Here is a 21,038-nt window from a genome sequence, read left to right on the forward strand (position 1 = left end):
TTCAAGGCCAGCCTGGGCAATTTAGTGAGACCCCACCTCAAAATTAAAAAAAAAAAAGGTTGGGGATGTGGTTTAGTGGTAAAGTACCCCTGAGTTCAATCCCCTGTACCACAAAACAAATAAGTAAATCAGTGAGGTTAAACCGTTTGCCTAATGTAACACAGCTGAGAAATGGCAGAACTAGATTCATACCTGGGCAGCTATGCTGACACACCCCAAGCCTAGAATGATCTCCCACTCCCATCAGTGCCAGTTACATTCTCATCTTTCCATGTTTTTGCTGATGCAATGCTTCTGCAAGCAACACCCCTCAATTATCTCTAACTTGCTAAATCTTCTCAGTCTGGTAAGGCCCATTTCCAAAGCTGTTTTCTCCAAGAAGCTTTCTGTGGTCCTCATAGAATCCTTCCTCATGGCTTTGAGCACACTCTATTTCAGGAAATAGTAGAATGCATATGTCTGCTATTTCCCACCAGATTGGGAGATCCTTCTGAACAAGTACCAGGGCCAGTGTCTCAGCCTCAATCTCCTCTGAAAAATGGGGATAATAATCTCTATCTCACAGGTCTGTTAGGAGGCATACATGGTGCCTGGCACACAGTAAGAGCTCATTACCTTCTAGTTTTTATGATAGCAGATCAAGTTCCAAATAGTGATAACTTTTATTTTATTATTTGTCCTATACACCCATATTTTAACTGGCTTGCTTTAGCAATGTAATTTTTTTTTTTGTCTCGCCAATTCTGTCTCATCACTTTCACAGTCCCAACTCAGATTGTAGCTATTTATTGCTATGAAATGCTCAGCAGTGCAATTCCTTTCAATTGGGAATATGAGCAAAAAGCAGTAGAAGCAGCCAGAGCCTGGGGATGGGGAAGAAAGGCCCTTTTCAGGGCTCCTGACCTGTTTGGAGAAGGAGTCCTCGAGCTCTGTGATGTCATTAGAAAACTCTCCAGATGTGGTGACAGAGCTTCCACCACCATCAATGCCCCCACCACAAGAGCCTCCATAGGGGAGCCCCCGTTCAAGACGGTGGCTCCGGGCACCAGCCATGGCACCCTCGTCCAGCGAGGCAGGCTTGCCCTCGAAGTACGCTGGGTTCTGTGCCTTCTCATACTCCTCAAAGGAGAACTGCATCCGCATGTTGGATAGGATGATGCGGCGGGACATGCGGCTCTCTGAAGCTGAGCTGCGTAGCCGCTCAAAGTTCTTGTTCATGCGGTATTGGCGGAAGGCCGTCTGGATGGTCCTGGCAGCCCTGCGGCTCAGGAAGGAGCCCCCATACTTCCTCTCCAGCATTTCCACCTGACAGGGGAAGGCCAAGAGGAACAAGGTCAGAAAGACGCTACAGGCTTATGCCCTGGGCCTTCAAGCACATCCCCATTGGAGTCACAGCTAGCTGTTGACAGTTGCTCAGATGTGCCAATCTAATTCTCTTGAATTTCAGTACTGGCCACATGGGCTTGGACTATGTTGTTGTTATTGTTTTCATTTATAAGAAGTATACATTGATTATTCAAAGACAGGAAAAAAATCAGAAAAACCAAAAAAGGAAAGGAAGGAAATGAAGAGCAAGAAGTTTCAAGAAAGAAGGAAGAAGAAAGAATTGAGAGGAAGAGAAGGAAAGAGAGAAAAAGGAAGTCAGGCAGGGAGGAAAGAAGTCAGGAGGAAGGGAGATAGGTAGGTTTGTTTGCCTAAAGTCCAAACACCTAGGCATAACCACAATTAACATTTTGATATGCCCTTCCAGATTTCTTTTTTCCTATATGTAGTATTTTGTCCTCTCCCTCCCCTTTTTCAAAACAAAAAGCTAAACAATATATTGTATCATACTGTGAAACTGTCAACGGACGTGTGTGCTAATGAATGATTTTGAAGACTGGGGGCAGGTCTCCAGGACCTGGGCAGGGAGCTCAATAATGCTTTCTGAGTGAATACAAGACTCAGTAGACGGGTGGTAAATGAGTGAGTCCTCAGGAGGGTAAAGGGTCCTGGAGCCAGTCTTTTCCAATTCTGGTTTTATCATCCCTCCCTGGATACCACCCTCAAGCTCCATATCCCGACCCCTCCCTCAGTTCTCTCTTGTACCCCACTTCCATTCCCAACCAGAGAGCCATATCTTCTGCACCTTCTTGTCCTGCAGGTCTGTGGAGAGTTCATAGCTGTCCGATAGGGCCTTGGAGCGCTTTATCTCCTCCTCCTCCTGCTTCCTCAGGGCCACACTGGCTGGCTGGAGGCGTGCCCGCTGAGACCAGGGAAGGCCCACCCCAGCAGGGGGGCCCCCCATGTGGCTGCTGGTGGGGGGCATCTGGCTCAGTCGGTAGGGGGGTTGGCTCCCAGGACTATCAACTGCTGTGCTCAGGTCACTGCCAGGGGCATCACCCTCCACACTGTGGGGATGAGATAAGATGAGCCAGGATGTGGGAACAGGAGATTGGCCTGCTGGGCCAGACTGAGAGTGAGTGAACCAAATCCCTGCCCCCAATCCCATTCTCCCTGCTTCCTCATAGATACAGGGACCCCAACACTTAAAGGGGAGTCCTAATCCTCAAGCTGTCTTCTTACTCTGCCCCCACAGTCCCTTCCCGTCAAGCCCTCTAGCTCTCAGTCCTTTCCTCATTCCTCTTCCGCCCCCAACCCTTAGATCTCTCTCTCCCTGTAGCTCCATCCTCTCTGATGCCTTTCCCTCAAGGCTCTCTTGTCCCCAGTCCTATTCATCCCTTACAGCCTTATCCCCACACCAGTCTCCTCCCAGTCCCCTCCTCTCTAGCCCTTTTTTCTTCTTCTAATAGTCCTAAAAGAAAAAAGTCCCCTAATAGCTTCAGCCTCAAACTCTCCTCTCCTCCCATGGGCTAGTTTCCCCCTCCCCAGACCTCTGCCCTCCCAGCTCCATCCCTTGGTGAGCTGTGATTTTCCTCCCAGTGCCATCCTCAGCGCCACACCAGACCAGTTCCCATGGAGTGTCATCCCCTCCCAACCCTTTTCCCTGGTGCCCAAGGCCCACCCCTGTACCCTGCCCACCCAGACTCTCCCCTCCCCCACCCAGCCCTACCCCTGCAGCCCCGCCCCTGCCCTTAGAAGCCTGGAGGCCCAGCCTGGCCAGTTCCCAGGGTTCCAGGGCTGCTGCTGCTACTGCTGCTGCTGCTGCGAGGGCAGGGCGAGGGCGAGGGCTCAGCAAAAGTGGGAGGCGCCTCCCATCCAACATCCTCACAGGTAAAGAGCTGCCCTGCGGGGCAGCTTCCTCTTTCTTCTCATGGCCTCCTCTGCTCAGCTGGGGAGGAGGGAAAGGGGGTCTCGAGGCCGAAGAGTGGCAGAAGCTGGGCCCCGGGTCTTGCCTACCCGGGTTACCCAGAGCTGTTGTTCTGCCAGACCTGCTCCCACGGTGCTATGGCAACCAGGCTGCCAGGGAACCCAGGTGGCGACAGAGCCCCGGAGTCCTGAGCTGAGCCGGCATGGTGAGGAGCCACAGAGGTGGGGAGAACCAAAACGAGGGCTCAGGAGGGGAAAAGCAGGCAAGTGAGGAATGGAGGAGGTTGTGGGGGGAATGGATGTGGCCTGGGCCCAGAGAATGGTCTGGTTTGGGGGCACATGGTTGGGGGGTTCTTGGATAGTAAAAAGGTTAAGGGCCCATTCCTCAGCCCCTACTTGGGAGAGGCTAGAGTATAGGGCAGAGAGGCAAGCTGGGGTATAGGGATGGGGAGTTCTCTACCAGCACAGGAGCTTGAGCTGCAACAGGCCCACCAGCCTCCCAGCAGAACACTGTGCTGGGGACTGGGGGCTGGGTGTGGTAGGGAGACTGCAATTATAAGGCTGGGCCCTGGGTCACAGAGCTGGGCTCCGCCCTGGTGGGAACTCCCACCCACTGCTCATCCTCCACCCTCCCAAGTATTATATCTGCAACACTGCCCTGGACAAAGCAGAAACAGACTCGGGGAATGCCCTCCACCTCAAATTCTCTTTCTCCTGGTGGGGGGGGAGGGGGGGGAGTTGACATCACCATCCATGGGTTAAACCCAAACCAGCCCACCCTCATCATCCAAGAGACTCCTTTCCCTTAGGACTGCAGGACCTGCCCACCAACCTCACAAACATCTCCCCTCCCAGCACACTGCTTGAGTTCAGCTTTGATCAACTGTCTCTTCTACTCATGAACCATCCATAGATAGCTCCCATTGCCCACAAGAGATAGCCCAAATTCCTTATTCTGACACTTAAGACCTCTTCAAGATACAACAATGATTATAGAGCACTTAACATTCTTACCACTTCATATGCAATAATTTGGTTACTTTTCCAAACAACCCTATGAGGTAGATATTGTTATTTATCTTCATTTTACACATAAAGAGACAGGCCCAAAGAGGTTAAGTAACGTATTCACTGTCACACAGCTGCCAATGATACAGCCAGGATTGAAATCCAGGCAGACTGATTCCAAAGCCCACACTGTCAAACATTAAGCCACACTGTGGGGCTGGCTGCCAGCCCCCTCCCTATTTCATCCATCCTGGCCCAGATCCTGTTTCTCCCCAATGCTCTTCAGTCTCCCACCTCCAAGACTGCTCATATACTACCTTCCACCTTCTATGCAATCCCTGTCATCTCTGCCATGTGCAATCTGAGAAATTCCCCACATCCTGGTTCCGTCAAGATTCAGGTCATATGCCACCACTAAGAAGTCCTCCTGAATCCTGCCTCCAGCCAGAAATTATTGCTGATCCTGTTCAGAGCTCCCACACACAGCACATGGCTGTCCTTCTTTTTATGGCACAGATTAGCTTTGGCAAAGCGTGACAGCTATTTGTGTGCATGGCTCCCAGAATCCCAGCACAGGAAGAGAATTTGGTAATCTCCTAGCTAACACAGATCATGGGGCCTGGCCCAGAGTAGATGCTCAAGAAACACTTCTGGCATAAGGGAGTCAGTGAATGTTCTCAGGTGGTTGCTTAATAAAAATCTCACCTGAACTTGTACCACATCCTCCAATCTCCTCTTCCAAACTCTTTTCCATACTGTGGCAAGAGAGAGCTTTCAAAAATATGAATCTGACCATTTTGATCTCCCATGGAAACTCTTCCACAGCTCCCCATAATTCACTCAACAAACTACTAAGCACCCTCTATGCAGTGAGCAAGACACACAAGAGTGTTCCCTTGGGGAGGTAATACTGTAATGGGGAAAGCAGACTATTAAAGAAATAAATCTATCAGTTCAGGTAGGGATAATCTCTAAGAAGGAAAATAAAGCAGAGTGCATGAGGTGCTTTTATAGATGTGGTGATCAGGGAAGGCCTTTTTGGGGAAATGGCATATAAGCAGAACCCTGATGGAAGTGAGGGAGTGAGCTATGTGGCTAAGGCAAAAGCAGTACAGACAGAGGGTACAGCCAGTGCAAAGGCCCTGAGATAGAACTGTGCCTGGACTGTCTGGGGAGCAGTGAAGAGGCTGGTATAGCTGCAACAGAGTGAATGAGGAAAGACAGAGAGGAGGTAAGGTCAGAGAGGTAATGGGGGGCAAATTATGAAGGACATTGAGCCCACAGGAGACTGGCTTTTGCTCTGATTTAGATCAGTAGAGGAGGGATGTGACTTAACTTCAGTTTTATAGTAATCATCTTCCATAGGATAACCTCCAGTTTCCTCAACAGGACCATGGGTGGCTCTCCTGACCTGACTCCTATCTTATTACCCCAACCTGGCTACCTCCTGCTCACCCTTCAAATTTTAGCTCAGGTGTGTCCTTCCATGCCTGTCTACCTTTTTCACACAGGCTGGTTTACAGGCCCCTCCTCTGTGCTGCTATAGGGCTCTGTAGTTACCTCTATCCCTCGGTCAAGGGCTTAATTAGCTCATCGAGTCCTCCCAACTTATTGAAGCAGGCACCATTAGCCCAATTTTATAGATGAGGACACTGAGGCTCATAGAGGGGGTGTAAACTTACTCAAGGTTACACAGCTATTAACTGAGAAAGCCAGGATTCAAACCCAGAGCCTAGGCTTTCTTTTTATGACATCTTGTTGCCTCTCCCCACTCCTGGCTCTGTGCTGCCCCCAGCTCTCCACTCTTTGGCATAAGAGGGCCTGGCAAAAAAATGAGAGTTCTTGCTTCTGAGATCACACACATGGCTGAAGAAATTGGAGCTGGGGGTGTGGAATCCTGCAAGTCAGAGCCCCCAAAACACTCAGGTACATGCTGATCACATGGAAAATCTCTCTCTCTCTCTCTCTCTCTCTCTCTCTCTCTCTCTCTCTCACACACACACACACACACACACACACACACACACACGGAGGACAGGTAGATAGGCCTGCTTTCAATTCCTGGCTTCCAGCTTATCAGCTATGTGAGTCTGGGCATGTCACTTTCCCTCTCTATACCTCAGTTTCTCATCTGTGCAGAGCTCAAGCAAATATAATTCCTTCTTTGGATTCCTGTACTTCAGAAAGGGTCTGGGAGACCCCTCTCTTTCTGGACTCCCCTGAGCCAGGAGCTAAGCTTGTACATGTACACACACACACACACACACACACACACACACACACACACTCGCACACATGCCCACACAGGTACAAAACCAGATACATCCAAAGGCTAACAAACCTAGAATCAAAAGCACACATCCACAGTCACATGGAAACAGACATGAATATGTGCAGACATGCACATATACAGACACAACCACACATGTGGGCACACACACACATACACACATGTGCCCATGTACACTGTCTGCTGGGCTGTTCTGTGGGGGAAACGAGCATCCTCTGCAGAGGGGGAAATAAGCCACGTTACACAAATAACCACAGTACAAAGCGGAAAGTTATCAGGGCTGTAGAACAGAGGAAGTGTTGGGGGAGTGCAGGAGAGAGATCCCTTCTGCTTGGGGGTGGCTGAGCAGAATAAAAATAAACTCGCACTTACTGTGCACCTTCCCCTTGTCAGGCATTTTCCACATATTATTTAATCTGCATGGCAAACGTGAGGGAAGAATTAGGAATCCTAGTTTACAGAGGAAGAAAAGGCTCCAAGAGGGAAAGTGACTGCCAAAGGTCTTATAGCTAGCAAGTGGCAGAAGTGGGGGAGGTTCAGACCCCCAAGCCTCTGCTAGCCCTCCTGCTGCCTTGAAGGCTTCCTGGGAGAGGATGCTTATAGACTGGGCCTTGTCTTCAAGCAGCTGGGAGAGATGAGGAGCTAGGGAACCTTGTGAGCCAAGGATTTAAGATGGGAAGAAGCTGAGCAGGATAGGACAGATCCCTAGGGATTTGGGGCTGGCCTGCCCCTGGCGGGGGTGGGGCACTGACCCTCCCCGGATGCTGCTCCAAATGGGAGGTCTTTACTCCCTCCTTCCCTTTATTGGCACTGCCCGGAGCCAGGCAATCAGCAGGGGATGGGATCAGGATGCAGTTGCCATGGAAATGAATGGGGGCTGTTGCCATGGATACCATAAGATGAGGGCAAGAGGAAGTAAGGGATGTCAGGACTATCCCCATGACAACTTAGGCTGGAGGGAGGGGACCGGAAGTGAGAAACAAGAAAAACAAGAGGAGAAGGTCAAAGCACCTAGATAGGTCCAGGGACTTTTAGGCTCTGGAACAAGACTGGGCAAGGAGACCAGAGCCAGTGGCAGGTGGCAGAGGGGTGGAGGGACAGCAGTCATCTCTTTCTTCTCCAAGAGTCTTCTGCAAGCTGTTTCTGTGGCCCAATCCCACAGCCCAGCCTGACTTGGCCCAGGAGCTGACAGGGGTGAAGGAGGCCAGCTAAGGGATTGATTGGGTAGACAGTGGGCAAACACAGGTTCTGGGAGCACACAGACCTGGATTGGAATCTAGCTTTGCTTCTCTGTCACCCTAAACATAATAGTTGTCACTTATTGAGTGCATCTTTTTTGCTAGGCATAGCTAGCATGCAAGGTCTGGGTTGTTCTCCCTGAAGGAGATAACACATATGATGAAACTGAGGCATGGAGAGATAAAGTAACTTGCCCAAAGTCTCAGAGCTCAGCAGTGGTAGAGCCAGGAATCAAATAAAAGTGTATCTGAACACACAGGGGTGTGGTGTAGCTCAGTGTTACAGTGCTTGCCTAACATGTTCCTGGGTTCCAACCTCAGCACTGCAAAAAAGGGGAGAAAAAGTGTATCTGAACACAAAGCTCATGCTTTTCCCACCCTGGCACTGTGCAGTCTTTCCAAATTAAAGTCCTTGCATTCTCCACCTCCTCATGCCTTTCCACAGTGGCATGCAAGGGGCCAGACACTGGGTAAATATTTGTGGAGTATGTGAGTGAGGGAGCCATCCAGGAAGAAGCATGAAAGACTGAAGTTAGTTGGGAGAAGTTCCTCATTTCAAGAGTAGTGACTCATGGATTTGGCTGGCTAAGGGTAGAAGATCTACAGGGCTGGGGTAGACTATGAACCATCCAATTCCACAATCCAAGTTGAGGCCCAGACAGTCAAAGTGACTTGCCCAGTGTCCCTCAGGATGAGAATCTCCCATCTTCTAGGCTAACATCCCATTTGGAGCCTCAGAACTCTCACCTCCCACCCTGACCCAAAATGTTGGCAGCAGCAGGCACTTATAATTTCAAGACATGGCAAGCTTATCTGCATTCCCATGCCTGTGCTCATATACTTGTTTTGTTTTTTCTACCCAGAATATCCTCTCTCTCCTCTTCACCCTGGACTGGATAGGCTTGGGCGAGCTCATCTCCACCTTGCTGTATGCTGAGCAGGCAGGTCCATCTGTGAAGTCAGTTCCAACTCATTCCTACCCATCACAGAATCACACAGGGTCAGCTGCTGCCTACTCTGTGTCTTGTGCACACACATATCATGGTGGCTGTATTTATTCTCTTGCAATGTTTGGAATTGAACCCAGGGCCTTGTGCATGATTAGCAAGCACTCTACTACTGAGCTATACCTCCAGACCTTCCTTTTTCTTGAGACAGGGTCTCACTAAGTTGCCCAAGCTGGCCTTGAACTTGTGATCCTCCATCAGCTTCCCAAGTAGCTGGGACTATAGGCATGTGCCACCACCAGCTCATGGTGGTTCTTATTACCAGCTAATTTGTTATTCTCTCTTGAAGTGACCATCCCTGCTCCCCTCCCCCATGCCTATTTCCCAAGGGCAGTGGCCTGGTATGATTCACCTTCATGGACCTACCATGCCCAGGCCAGGGACTAGCACACATCTGTTGCTCAGCAGCCACCTTGGTCCCCTAAGACCACAAGTAGAAGTCATGTGTGTCTGTATGTGTGTGATCATCCTGCCTGACACTGTCAACCTAAAAGTCATAGCCCCACATGCTTAAATGCCACCCACACCCAGCCTTGTGATTACATCTACCAGACACATGAGTAGAGACTGCCAGGCACCAAAAGTCACCACCTCACACAAGTGACCTCACATTCTCAGAATTCCTCACACCCAGCCTCACATAATCACATTCTATCAGATGCTCAGCAGCTCCCAATCTCTCGCTACTGGGAGACCTGCACAGCCTCACACAAAGATATGTGCATGGATGTGCAGATACATGGAGACATATTTTTCTTATAATGGCTATAAACCTGCCCCCTTCCCACAGCATAGGTCCCCTGCCTGATTTGGCCAGTACAATTGCCTACCCAAAATCTCCACTCCAGTGGCTCTCAGGATGGCCATCCAACCTTGATTTGCCCTCTCTCGTCATTTAGTTGAGCACCCTCACCTCCTTATATCTCCACTCAAATGAAGGGTAGAATGATCTCCATCTCCCTGCTACAGGATACCTAGACTCACCTACTCTACATTCCCCAACCTGGCCCTGGAACCCTCCACCAGGCTTTTGCTCATCTGGTCCTTGCCCCCTGGATAAAGCCTTCTCTTCCCTTGCCACCTAGTCAAACCCTTCTGAGCCTTCAAGGCCCAACTCTTACCCTTCTGCCTCCAGCAAGCCCTCCTAGATGCTACCCCTCTCTACCCACCTCAGCATCTCTCTGAGAGATGGAGAACTCATGGAGGACTCAGCCATTGTCTTACTTGATCTCTCAAAGTCTTTAGCTTGGGGCCTTGTACCCAGTTGGTTCTCAAGCAATATCTTCTAGGAGAGTAAGGAAGGAAGAAGGAAGGGAAGAAGAAAGAGGGAAGTGAGAAATGAGAATATGAATGAGTGAATGGATAGGTGAGTTGAGTATCTGAGGGAAGCAGTGAGTGAGGAAATGAGGTGAGGTTCTGGAAAAACTACAGGTTCTACATAACAGGGGTGCTAAGGGAGGAAGGAAAGAAAGGAACTCTCACCTGGACCTTAATCCAAACAAGAACCACTAATCATGGCACACTTGCCCAAGCATGTACTAGCCCCTATGCTGGGCTCATTGCATTCTTTCTTGGTAATAAGCGTCATGACAAACCAGAGAGGTAGATAGATTCTCACTGCACGCAGGAGGAAAATAAAGCTCAAGGAGAAGAAGACTTGCTCAAGGTTACAAATATAACAGATGGCAGAACCAGAAGGTAAACTCAGATTTGTCTGATACCAAAGGCTTGGAGAGGGAAATTCAGGGTGTGAGCCCACTTTGGGGTCTCCTGGCTGTGCTCCTAATACAGACACATTATAAAAGGTGAGGGGCCTATAAATACATAAATTTAGCACACTATCCACTCTGTTGCTGACAGTATCTAAGGAGTCTTTGCTTCAAGCTGGGTGCAAAGAATATTTACGCTCATTGAATGTGGGCGAAATGGCTTCCTTTCGGATTCAGAGATCCCTAAAGTTGTAGAATCAAAACCTTAAAAGTATAGGATCAAGTAATCTTAACATCATAGAATATTAAAATCCCATTATCAGATTTGTTTAAAATTGTAGAATCATATAATCTTAAAATTACAGGATTGAAGACTCCAAACATCATGGCATTACAGAAATAGAGATCACAGAATTATATGGAATGTGTCTCAGAATCATCATATCTTAAATGCACATAGTGCGGTTTCTTAAAATCAGAGCATCTCAAATTCATAGAATGTCAGAGCTGGAAGAGCTCTTGGAGACCCTCTGGTCCAGCCTCCCTCCCCATTTTTCAGATAGGAAACTATGTTTCAGTGAGGTCAAGGGACATGTCCGAGGTTAACCAGCTCATAACAGCCACAGGCTAATGGGCTGAAGGGGGCAATAGGCATGCCCAAGTTGGGAGCCATTTGCACATTTATTTATTGAGTGCCTCTTGGGTGTTGAGAATACCACAAATCAAATCCTACTCTGTCTCCCAGTCTCTGTTCCCAGCCCTGGATAGGAAAGAAGGCAAGGCCCTGGTGGGGATGGGGACAGGGAAGTAGGGTGAGTGGAACATACATCAGACAGAGAGAAGAGATCAGCTTTTATTGATGGAAATTCCTTTGTACACAGCAACACACACTCTGAAAGGCCTTTTCCTCCTGATCATATTTACAGAGCACTATGGGAGTGGCAAGGGGCATGGGGCAAGGCCTTCAAGCAGTGGAGGAAAAGGCAGCAATGGCCACAGCAAGGGGACGAATGACAGGGATCTAGGCAGGCTGGGTCCTGTCCCCGTCTGGTCCTCTGAGCCCTAGGCACCCTGCATCTCTGTTTGTGCTCACAGAGGACAGAGGTAGGTCCTTGGGATGTCATTTGGAGACCTCTCCAGGAGTGGCAGGCTCCAGGGTGCCTGGGAATTGGGAAGTGGGAGTGCATGTGCGGGAGGGTTGGGATTCCAAGCTCCAAGCTCCAAGCTTTGCTTCTCCCACATTTTAGTCAGACCTAGGGCTCCAGCTCTTTTTAATTCTGGGGCTGGAGCCCATGGGAGACAGTAGTGGGAGGGGGTTCCAAGAAGGAAGTAGGGGAAGAAGGGGCACAATGCTAGCCCATTTGATTCCTGAAGCAGGGGACAGGGTCCCATGGGGGATCCACAGAGGCTGGGTGGGGGGCTGGTTAAGGCTTTTGCTTCTGCATAGAAAATGGCCCTTGTCCTCTCAGTTACCGAGAGGAGGGACTACTGCACTCGGAGGCCGGACAGCAGAACTGGTGAGCGTCTTCCTCTTCCTCTTCCTCAGTCTCCTCCTCCTCCTCCTCTTCCCTGGGGCCAGGAAGGGCAGGGTAGAGGCCACAGGCGGGCGGGTGACAGAGAGAGGCAGAGGCATTAGTTTGCAGAGCAGGGGAGATACATGAAGGGCCAGAACTGCGAGGTGGGGCTAAGATAGGGGTCTGAATGGGGAGGCCAGTGTGATGGATTATCCAGGGCCACACCCAACTCAGTGTCCAAGGAGCCTGTTGCTGGGCCCCTCCTGGGACAGCCCTCCCCCTTACGCAGCCTGGACTCAGTCCTAAGATATCCCCAGAGTATATAAACTTCGTTTCTGACTCTGATAATTGCCCGACCTTCATTTTAATGTGAATAACAGCAACCTGTTCTACGTTGGCACTTTGTATACATCTCATTTAACCCCTGCAACAACTCTGCAAAGCAGCCTTTTAGAGATGAGAGAACTGAAGCTCAGAGAGGTTAGATAATCTGAGGTTACACTGCTGGGCAAGTGACAGAGTCAGGATTTGAACCTAGAGTTCTTGGAACTCCAGGTCTCAGACTCAATCCTACTAGGTCTTTTGGGTAAACTTGACAAATCTGTCTTGAAATCCACCCAGTCCTTGAAGGACAAAGATTTGTATTTCCCGAAGGCTCAGGGTCAGGAAAATAGGAGATGCTTAGAAATGGAGAACAGAAAGGCACAGTTTGGGAAGCAAAAAGACCTGGGTCCAGATCCCAGCTCTACAAATGCCTCTTGGCTTTCAGGGTATGTGTCCTTGGGCATGTTATTGCCCCTCTTGGAGCCTCAGTTTCCTCATCTATAAAATGGGGCTCATGATGCCCCCCCAGAACTGTTGCAAGGTCTAGAACATACATCAAATGCCTGGCAAACAATAGCAATGGGAACACAGTGGGGATTGTTAACTGCTTGTGAATGGAATTTAATTCTCAAGGTAGCCATCTGCCCACACAGAAGCAGCCACCGCAGTGAAGAAGAGTTATTGCAGGAACCAGCGCCTGTCCCCAGGGTACTGCTGAGCAGTACCAGAGGCCAGATTGCATGTGATAGTCACTGGAGCTGGGTTACAGTTTAATGGGGTGGATGGACAGACAGTAGGACAGGGGTGAACCAGGCGCCTTGACAATGAAAAGGCTGATCTTCTGGGGGGTAGCCAAGGAAATAGAAATACCCTATTCCCAGACTACTCAGCTCTGGGGACACAGTAAGTATAAAATCTCAGAAATAGGAGGATCAGGAAGAGATGGGGAGGAAAACAGACAGGCAGGGGAAGGCACTGCTGTCTATCGGATAGACAGACAAGCACATGCACACATGTGGCACACACACACTTCTTGGACTCAGAGCTCCCTGTGACACATTGTTCCACACACTCACTGAGTCAGCAAGATCACATGAACCAGGACTCAAGTCCTGGGCATCTGAGTCTCCCATTCCTCATCTATAAAATGAGAAGAAAAATCCACACCTCTCAAGGCTGTCATGAGAAACAAATGATAGTCCAGTCCCACTGATTACTTCCCACTTATCTAGGTCAGGACCCTGCTACCTCCTCCCCTGAAACTGCATCCCTGTTTCTTCTAACTTCTTGGACCACGTACCCCTTCCTAAAGTCTACCTTTGTGCACCAATCTTTTCTGCTCAGGCACCCATCTTGGTTTCACATTGCCTCCTGGATAAAGTTCAGACCCCTCAAGTTGACATTCAATGCTCCCCCATCATACAGCCCCACTTGGCCTTTCCTGTCAGATGGAGTCAGCAGACCTGAGTTTCAATACCAGCCTCACCACCTACTAGCTGGGTGGCCTTGAGTCCATTTCTTTATCAACCTGGGACTCATTTTCCTAATCTGCAAAATGAGGCAATATCTATCCTGCATGACGTGGTGGGATTAAATGAATTCAAATATGATAAAGTACCTGTCACAGGGTAATTTGGGTGTTTAACACATGATAACTAACTTTTTGTGTGTGTGGTACTGGGTATTAAACCCAATGGTGCTCTACCACTGAGCCATATACCCAGTCTTTTATTTGAGACAAGAGACAAGGTGTTGCTAAGTTTCCTCAAACTTTCCATCCTCCTGCCTCAGCCTCTGGAGTAGCTAGGATTATAGGCATGTGCCACCCTGCCTGGCCAACACGTGGTAACTATTTTTATGACTGTCATTATCAGTGGCATCACTGTTATCCTACTCATTCATGGCCAATCTTTATCAAACTAGCTTCCATCAGCACACTCAGCCTTTTCATGCCTCTATGCCTTTGTTGATTCTGTTTCTTCCCCTCTGAAGATTTTTTTTTGCACAGATCTTTGCCTACTGGTATTCTGTCTGAATTTCATGACCCTGTTCATGGTGCTTCCTGCAAGAGTCCTCCCTGACACCACCAGTCTGTTTCATGGGGCTTCCTGTTGGCTCCAGCATCCATGCTCTTGTTCACGATTCTGTTAATTGCTTTGAACTTTCCTGAATCATTTTGATCACCAATTCCCTCAACACCCTTATATGCCCACCACCATCACTGCTGCCCTTCTCTGTGAGAAAGAAGTGGTCCTTATACTATTTAAGGCCAGTCTTTCCACCTGGGCTCTGGAGCCCATCCCTGTTACCTCCTCCACAACAATCATCCCCTCTCCCTCCAGTATTTTCAACCTCTCCCCCTCTGTTGCCTCCTTCCTATCCTCATTTATAGAAGCTCAAGTCTCTCCCATCTGGGAACAAAAACCCTCTATCTGCCCCCACATCCCCCTCTGTCCCTCTCTCCTCTTCACAGTTAAGCTTCTTGAGAAATTTGTCTACACTGGCCATCTCTGCTTCAGTACCTCCCACAAACTCTTCAACCCACTGCAATCTGCCTCATGCGCCCACCACTGCATAGAAGCTGTTCTTAGGAAGGTCTCCCAGGCCCTCCTGATAGTTAAAGCCAATAGACTTTCTTCCACCCTCGACTTACTCCTCCCGCCCTGCAACATTTGATACTCTTAACAAGGCCCTCCTCTGCATGGCCCCTTCCTTCCTCTGCTTCCGTGAGCCCACTCCTGGCTGGCTTTCCTCCTACCTCTCTGATTCCCCCACCCCACCACGGCCTGACAACCTCTCTTCCTGTGCCCATTCCTTACACATCTGAACCCCTCCCCCAGTTCTGCTCTGGTCCTCTTTTATTCCACACTTTCTTTTATTGATGCTGTCACATTTCTTAACTTCAGGTGTGGCTCCTTCCAGCACAGATCTCTCTCATGGATCCAGACACATCAAGTCTAATGCTTGCTGGACAGCTTGACCAGGATGGCCCTCAGGGCCTTCAGATCTCAGAGGTACCTCTAACTCAGCATCTTTAGCACTGCAAACCTGGCCTCCTGCATTTCACTAAGGTGAAAGGCATTGCCATACACCCAGTCGCTCAAGTCCAAAACACACCTGAGATTCTTTCTGCTCCGTTAGCAAGTGAGTCACTAAATCCTGCTGATTGTACCTCCTAAATAGTTCGAAATGTCTGTACATAATGTGGCTGCTGTCACCTCATTTTCTACTCCTATGGCCCCTTGTTCAACCTTTATCCAGTCACACTGGCCTCCCTTCTGTTCTCCAAATGTACCAAGCACATTCTTGCCTCAGGGACTTTGGGCTTCATGTTCCTTCTATCTGGAACATTGTTCCCCAGATAGGTGCATGGCTTACTCCCTTACCTCCTTCAAGTCTCTGTTCACATACTATCTCATCAGAGGGACCCTCCCTCTTAAGAAAACACCCCAACATTCCCTACCCCTTCACTATTTTTCTTCATCGCACTCAGGGACACCAGACACATTCTATGTATTTACTTACTATTTGTCTCACCCACTGTAAGATCCATCAGGACCAGCATCTCATTTTGTTCTGATTTATCTCTAGTACCTAACCCAGTGGCTGGCTCTTAATAAATACTCAATGAATGAATTAATCCATCGGTAGGCCTGAACACTCCAACTTACTGTCAAGTCCACACTCAGCCACCTCCACCTCTCCCTCCAACCCCATTATTTCCTCAGTCTCTGACTCCAGTTTTCTGTTCAATCACCTCTTGGTCCCTCTCCTCTGTTCTATCCCCACTGCGACTTCCTTAGCTTCTTAGTTTACTGCAACAGCCTCCTCCCTTGTTTCCCTTCCTTCTAAAATGCTAATTTGTTCACACCACTTTTCCAACTCAAGAACTGCTCATGGCTCCCCAGCTGTCTACCCAAAGGAAAAAATAACAAGTCTGAACTCCCCAGACAGCTGCTTGAGGCATGTTAACCTCTGCCCCCTCTAATGTTTTGCTTTATCCATTCTCACCTCCAGGCTTTGTGTAGACCCTCAGAGCATCCTTCATCTTCCAACTTTAGCTCTTGAAAATCTTTTTTTTTTTTTTTTTTGGTACTGGGGATTGAACCCAAGGGCACCTAACTTCTAAGCCACATTATCAGCCTTTTTTATAAATATTTTCTTAAGAGACAGGGTCTTGCTACGTTGCTTAGGCCCTCACTAAGTTGCTGAGGCTGGCTTTGAAATCATGATCCTCCTGCCTCAGCCTCCCCAGTCACTGGGATTCCTAAGGCACCATGCTTGGCTTCTCAAAAATTTTATGGACCTTGAACAACTAGTTCAAATGTTACTTTATTCAGGAAACTACCTGATTCACAAACTAATCACTCTCCAAAATCCACAGGAAAATAAGTGTTTCCAGGGTGACCTGGGATCCCCAAGAACCAGGAGTAGGATGGAAGTTAGTAATTATGTCTGAGACCAAGGACTTTGAATGCTGGATGTGCATTAACAGAGGTTCCCATTTCTTGTACTGTTTACTCTGGCCTTCTATTAATGGCCTTCTATTAAACTCCACTCATCCTTGTCTCCTCCCTTTCCACCTCCTACATCCATAACAGTTTATATCCTCTGACATTTCTATTGAAGCTTCATTATTATTCAATTATTCATTAATAATTGTCAAAGGATTTGGATTCCACAATTCAAAATTTAAATTCCTCTCTATGAATGGGGCTTACCAGAGTCATACAACACAGTAGCCCTGCTCAATTTCATCTCTTTTACGCCAATACCCCAAATTAGGCCTTCTAGCTGGTCTCTATGCATACAATCCAGTTTTCATATTGACTGCTAATATGTGTCTAAAACATGACTTTCACCAAATTACTCTCCTATTTAGAATTTTTTCACATGACACTGTCACCAACAACACTGGTTCCCAAACTTTTTGCAAGGACACAAATCCCTTTATGTATTTCATGAAAGCCATGAACTATCTCCCCTACAAAAACTATGTACATAGCTAAACACATGCAACACTTTGCATCCAATTTCAGGAGGTTCATAGGCCTCCCAAAGCCCATCTGGGACTCATATGTTCCAGGTAAAGAAACTTTTAGCTCAGGCTCTGGGTGTAGTTCAGTGGTAGAGTGCTTGCTGAACATGTGCAACGACCTGGGTTCCATACCCAGCACCACAAAATAATAATAATAAATAATATCTAGGTTCTTTCACATATGCTATTCTTTCTGCCTAGAATGCTCTTCCACATGTCACCCTTCTGTCCCTGGCTAACTCTTACTTATCCTTTAAGACTTAGGCTGAGTTGATCTGCACTCGCCCTAGATTGGTCCAGATCCTTTCATCTAGGCTACCATCCCCCCCCACACACACACACACAGTGTTCTCCTCTGCCACAGTCCTTCTCAGTCTCCCTATCTGACTGAGGACCCACAGAGGACAAGAACCATTTCCCAAAATAGGCCCTGGATGCAGCTGTCCATCATTAAGTGTCTACTGCTATAAATACTAATAACAACACTTAGTGAGATGAATTCTGAATGGATTTATCTGAATCATCTCATCTACTCCTCAGTAAATGAACCCCATAATGTTAGTAGTATTCTGTCCTTTTTTAGCAGATAAGGAAGTAGGCTCAGAGATGTGTGAAGTGGGTTGTTCAGGGTTACTCAACTCATGAGTGACAGAGTTGGGATGGAAATTGCCGGGTATAGCATGGTAAATGGTGGTCCACTATGCCTCACTTCTCTGGGCTGTGAGATTAGGAGATGGCAGAAGCAGCAGCAGAAGAGGACCAAGTGCTAGAGCCAGAACTCCTGACCTAGACTCTGTTTCCTAAGACCACTTACTCTCTTTTTTTTTTTTTTTTCAGTACTGAGGTTTGAGCCCATGGGCACTCTACCACTGAGCTATATCCCTAGCCTATGTTTATTTTTTATTTTGAAATGGGGTTTCACTAAGTTGCCCAGATTGGCCTCAAACTTGCAATTCTGCCTTAACCTCCTGAGTACCTGGGATTATAAGCATGCACCATCCTGCCCAAGCCCATCTATTCTTATTTTGCCTCCTATATTATTCACACCAAGACCAAGCACTTGACTCTCTCTTCTTATAATGCAACCCTGACAACCCCATGTACTACTCTTGGTCTTATCACAGAGCCCTGCTATGGCCAGGCCCATCCTTTATTCTAGGATCATCCTTAGACATGTAAAGCTTTTAGATCTAATCCAGTGCTACATGTTTGGCTAGGAGGAAAATAAGACATGGGTAGTATCTGCTCTTCCAGAGTTGACAATAACTCCAGGAGTTTTACATATGTCATCTCCAATCCTAAAAACAGTCCTGAGACGTAAGCAGGCATTAGCCCCATTACACAGAAGAGGAAACAAAGGCTCAGAGGCTAAATTACTTGCCCACTCACAGAGTTGGTAAGTAGAAGAATTTGGACTTGAATAAAGGTATTGACTAAATTGTTTCCCCCATGAGGTCATCCTGCTTGCAAAGAGTCAAAGATTAGACAAGACCATTTCTGGCAGAAGCAGGGGAAGAAAGAAAGCTATTACTCTTTTGAGACTCAGTACAAATGCCCCTTCCTATAGGAAGCCTTCCCCAACTCCCAGATGGGGTTAAGTGCCCCTCTTCTGGCAGCCTTCTGAGCTTAATCCTGTCCTATCCCAAACCACATTATGCTGTCACTGTCTATGTGTCTTTCTTCCTTTCCGGATTTGAGCTCCCTGTCAGTAGGACCAGACACAATTAATTCCAATATCCTACCAAAATTCAGCACAAGGCCTAACCTAAAGCAGGCAAGAGAAAATACTTGCTGAACAAATGAGTTACTAATTAAAAGAAAAAGAAAGATCTGGGAAAAGGTATAAAGGAGGAGGAAAATGAGTTAGCAAGGAAATGGGACCAAGGGGAAAAAAAACCAGGAATTTTGAAATGATAAAAGAGTTTGTATAACATGTTTTCATTGTCATTATGGAGGGGGGTTCTTTTCATTGCAAAACTAGTATCATACTATGACCCTGTTCTGCAATTTGATTTTTCCATTTAACAATAAGTCTTGGAGGTCTTTCCATAACTGTGTACAGATATTTATGTTTTACTTTCAATCTGCTAATAGTGTGTGTGTATCATCAGCTAAAAGCTATTCCATACTGATGGACATTGAGATTGTTCTCCTTTTTCACTATCACAAGCAAGTTGTACTGACATCTTTGTATATATCTGGAAGTACTATTAAAGGATAGATTTCTAGAAGTTCAACTACAGGGCCAAAGGAATGAACATTTTTTTAAAAAGAGCCGATAAAATTATTTCCATTGCTTTTAACATTTTTATAGATTGGCTAAAATTAAAGATTATTCCTACTCTTGCAATCCTGTCTTTATTTTGAGAAGCATACATCATGCAACCTTTTAATTAAAAGGTGGGTTGATCCAGGCGTGGTGGTGCACGCCTGTAATCCCAGCAGATTGGGAGGCCAAGACAGGAGGATCGCGAGTTCAAAGCCAGCCTCAGCAAAAAGTGAGGCACTAAGCAACTCAATGAGTCTCTATCTCTAAATTTAAAAAAAAAAAAAAAAGAAAAAGAAAGAAAGAAAGAAAAAGAAAAAGTTGGGTTGATGGGCTAGGAATGTAGCTCAGTGGTAGCCTACATGCATGCATGAGGCTATGAGTTTGATCTCCAGTACCAAAAATAAATAAATAAAAATAAAAGAGTTGGTTGAGAATGACATTCTACAAGGGTATGTGATACAGAGTTGCACAGGGCTAGGAACATAGCTCAGAGGTAGAGCACTTGCCTATCATATGCAAGGCCCTGGGTTCAATCCCTGGTACCACTAAAACATAGGTATATACATATTCATATGCTTGTGTTTGCAGTTGGATTGGGATGTTTTAGAAAAGACCTCTGGCAAGTAGTAGAAAAAAAGTTGATTTTTACAAGAAAATCTAAATATGGTTCTGAACTTAGAAAAATAGGCATGTTTAAGATTTGTGTGGCAACTGGCAAATTAGCCCAATAAAAAATCCGTGCCAATTTGTATTTCAGTCAAGGTATCTGAGAAATCCTATTTCCCCCCAAGCCTTCCAGTCTTTTTCATTTTGGTACCTAAGAATGGTACTTCATTATTGTTTTAGTCATATTGTTGTTGTTTGTTTGTTTGAGATAGAGGTTTTCCTATATTGTTCAGGCTGGACTCATGCAACCCTCCTGCCTTAGCCTCCTGAGTAGCTGGGACCTACTACATACCACCTACAGCATACCACAGTGGCTGGCTTGGCTTCTGGGTTTCAAAGTCATGCTCTGAAAGGCCTTCTCCACCCTATACTATAAAAATATTCCAGATTTTCTCTAGTACTTTTAGAGTTGTATTCTTTGTATTGCTTTTACATGAAGTGAGGATTTAACTTAATTTTTTCCCAAAGAGGGAGCCAATAGTCACATCCTGATTAATAACTCCCCACTGATTTGAGTGTCTTCTCTATCATAAATTAATTTCTCATGTCAACATATAGATTTGTTTAAAAGTTCTTCATTTTTTCATTTATATATCCTATTTCTGTGAGGATATAACATTTATAAGTTCTATTGTAAGTTTTTGTAGCTAACAAGGCATTCCCACTCATTACTCTTTTTTTCTCAAATTTTTCTTAGTACTTCATGAGTATTTATTTTTCCAAATG

At 47.0% G+C, this 21,038-nt stretch overlaps 1 protein-coding gene across 7 annotated transcripts in view; it reads right to left on the reverse strand.

Annotated features, from left to right (window-relative positions):
- Nucleotides 1-21,038, reverse strand: part of IQSEC2 (IQ motif and Sec7 domain ArfGEF 2) — an 83,338-nt gene that overhangs the window by 18,313 nt on the left and 43,987 nt on the right. For 5 of the 7 annotated variants that reach the window (XM_081276954.1, XM_081276953.1, XM_081276955.1 and 2 more), the window contains 2 exons: nucleotides 2,129-2,390; nucleotides 904-1,305 (listed from right to left, as the gene is read on the reverse strand). In XM_081276954.1, coding sequence (XP_081133080.1) covers nucleotides 904-1,305; nucleotides 2,129-2,390 — 664 coding nt within the window. Of the gene's footprint in view, nucleotides 1-903; nucleotides 1,306-2,128; nucleotides 2,391-11,340; nucleotides 12,071-21,038 lie in introns of those variants that run through there. The other 2 variants (XM_081276958.1, XM_081276959.1) reach the window with 1 other exon arrangement.

The sequence above is a fragment of the Spermophilus citellus genome, assembly GCF_964194105.1.
Source record: "Spermophilus citellus genome assembly, chromosome: X".
NCBI lineage: Eukaryota > Metazoa > Chordata > Mammalia > Rodentia > Sciuridae > Spermophilus > Spermophilus citellus.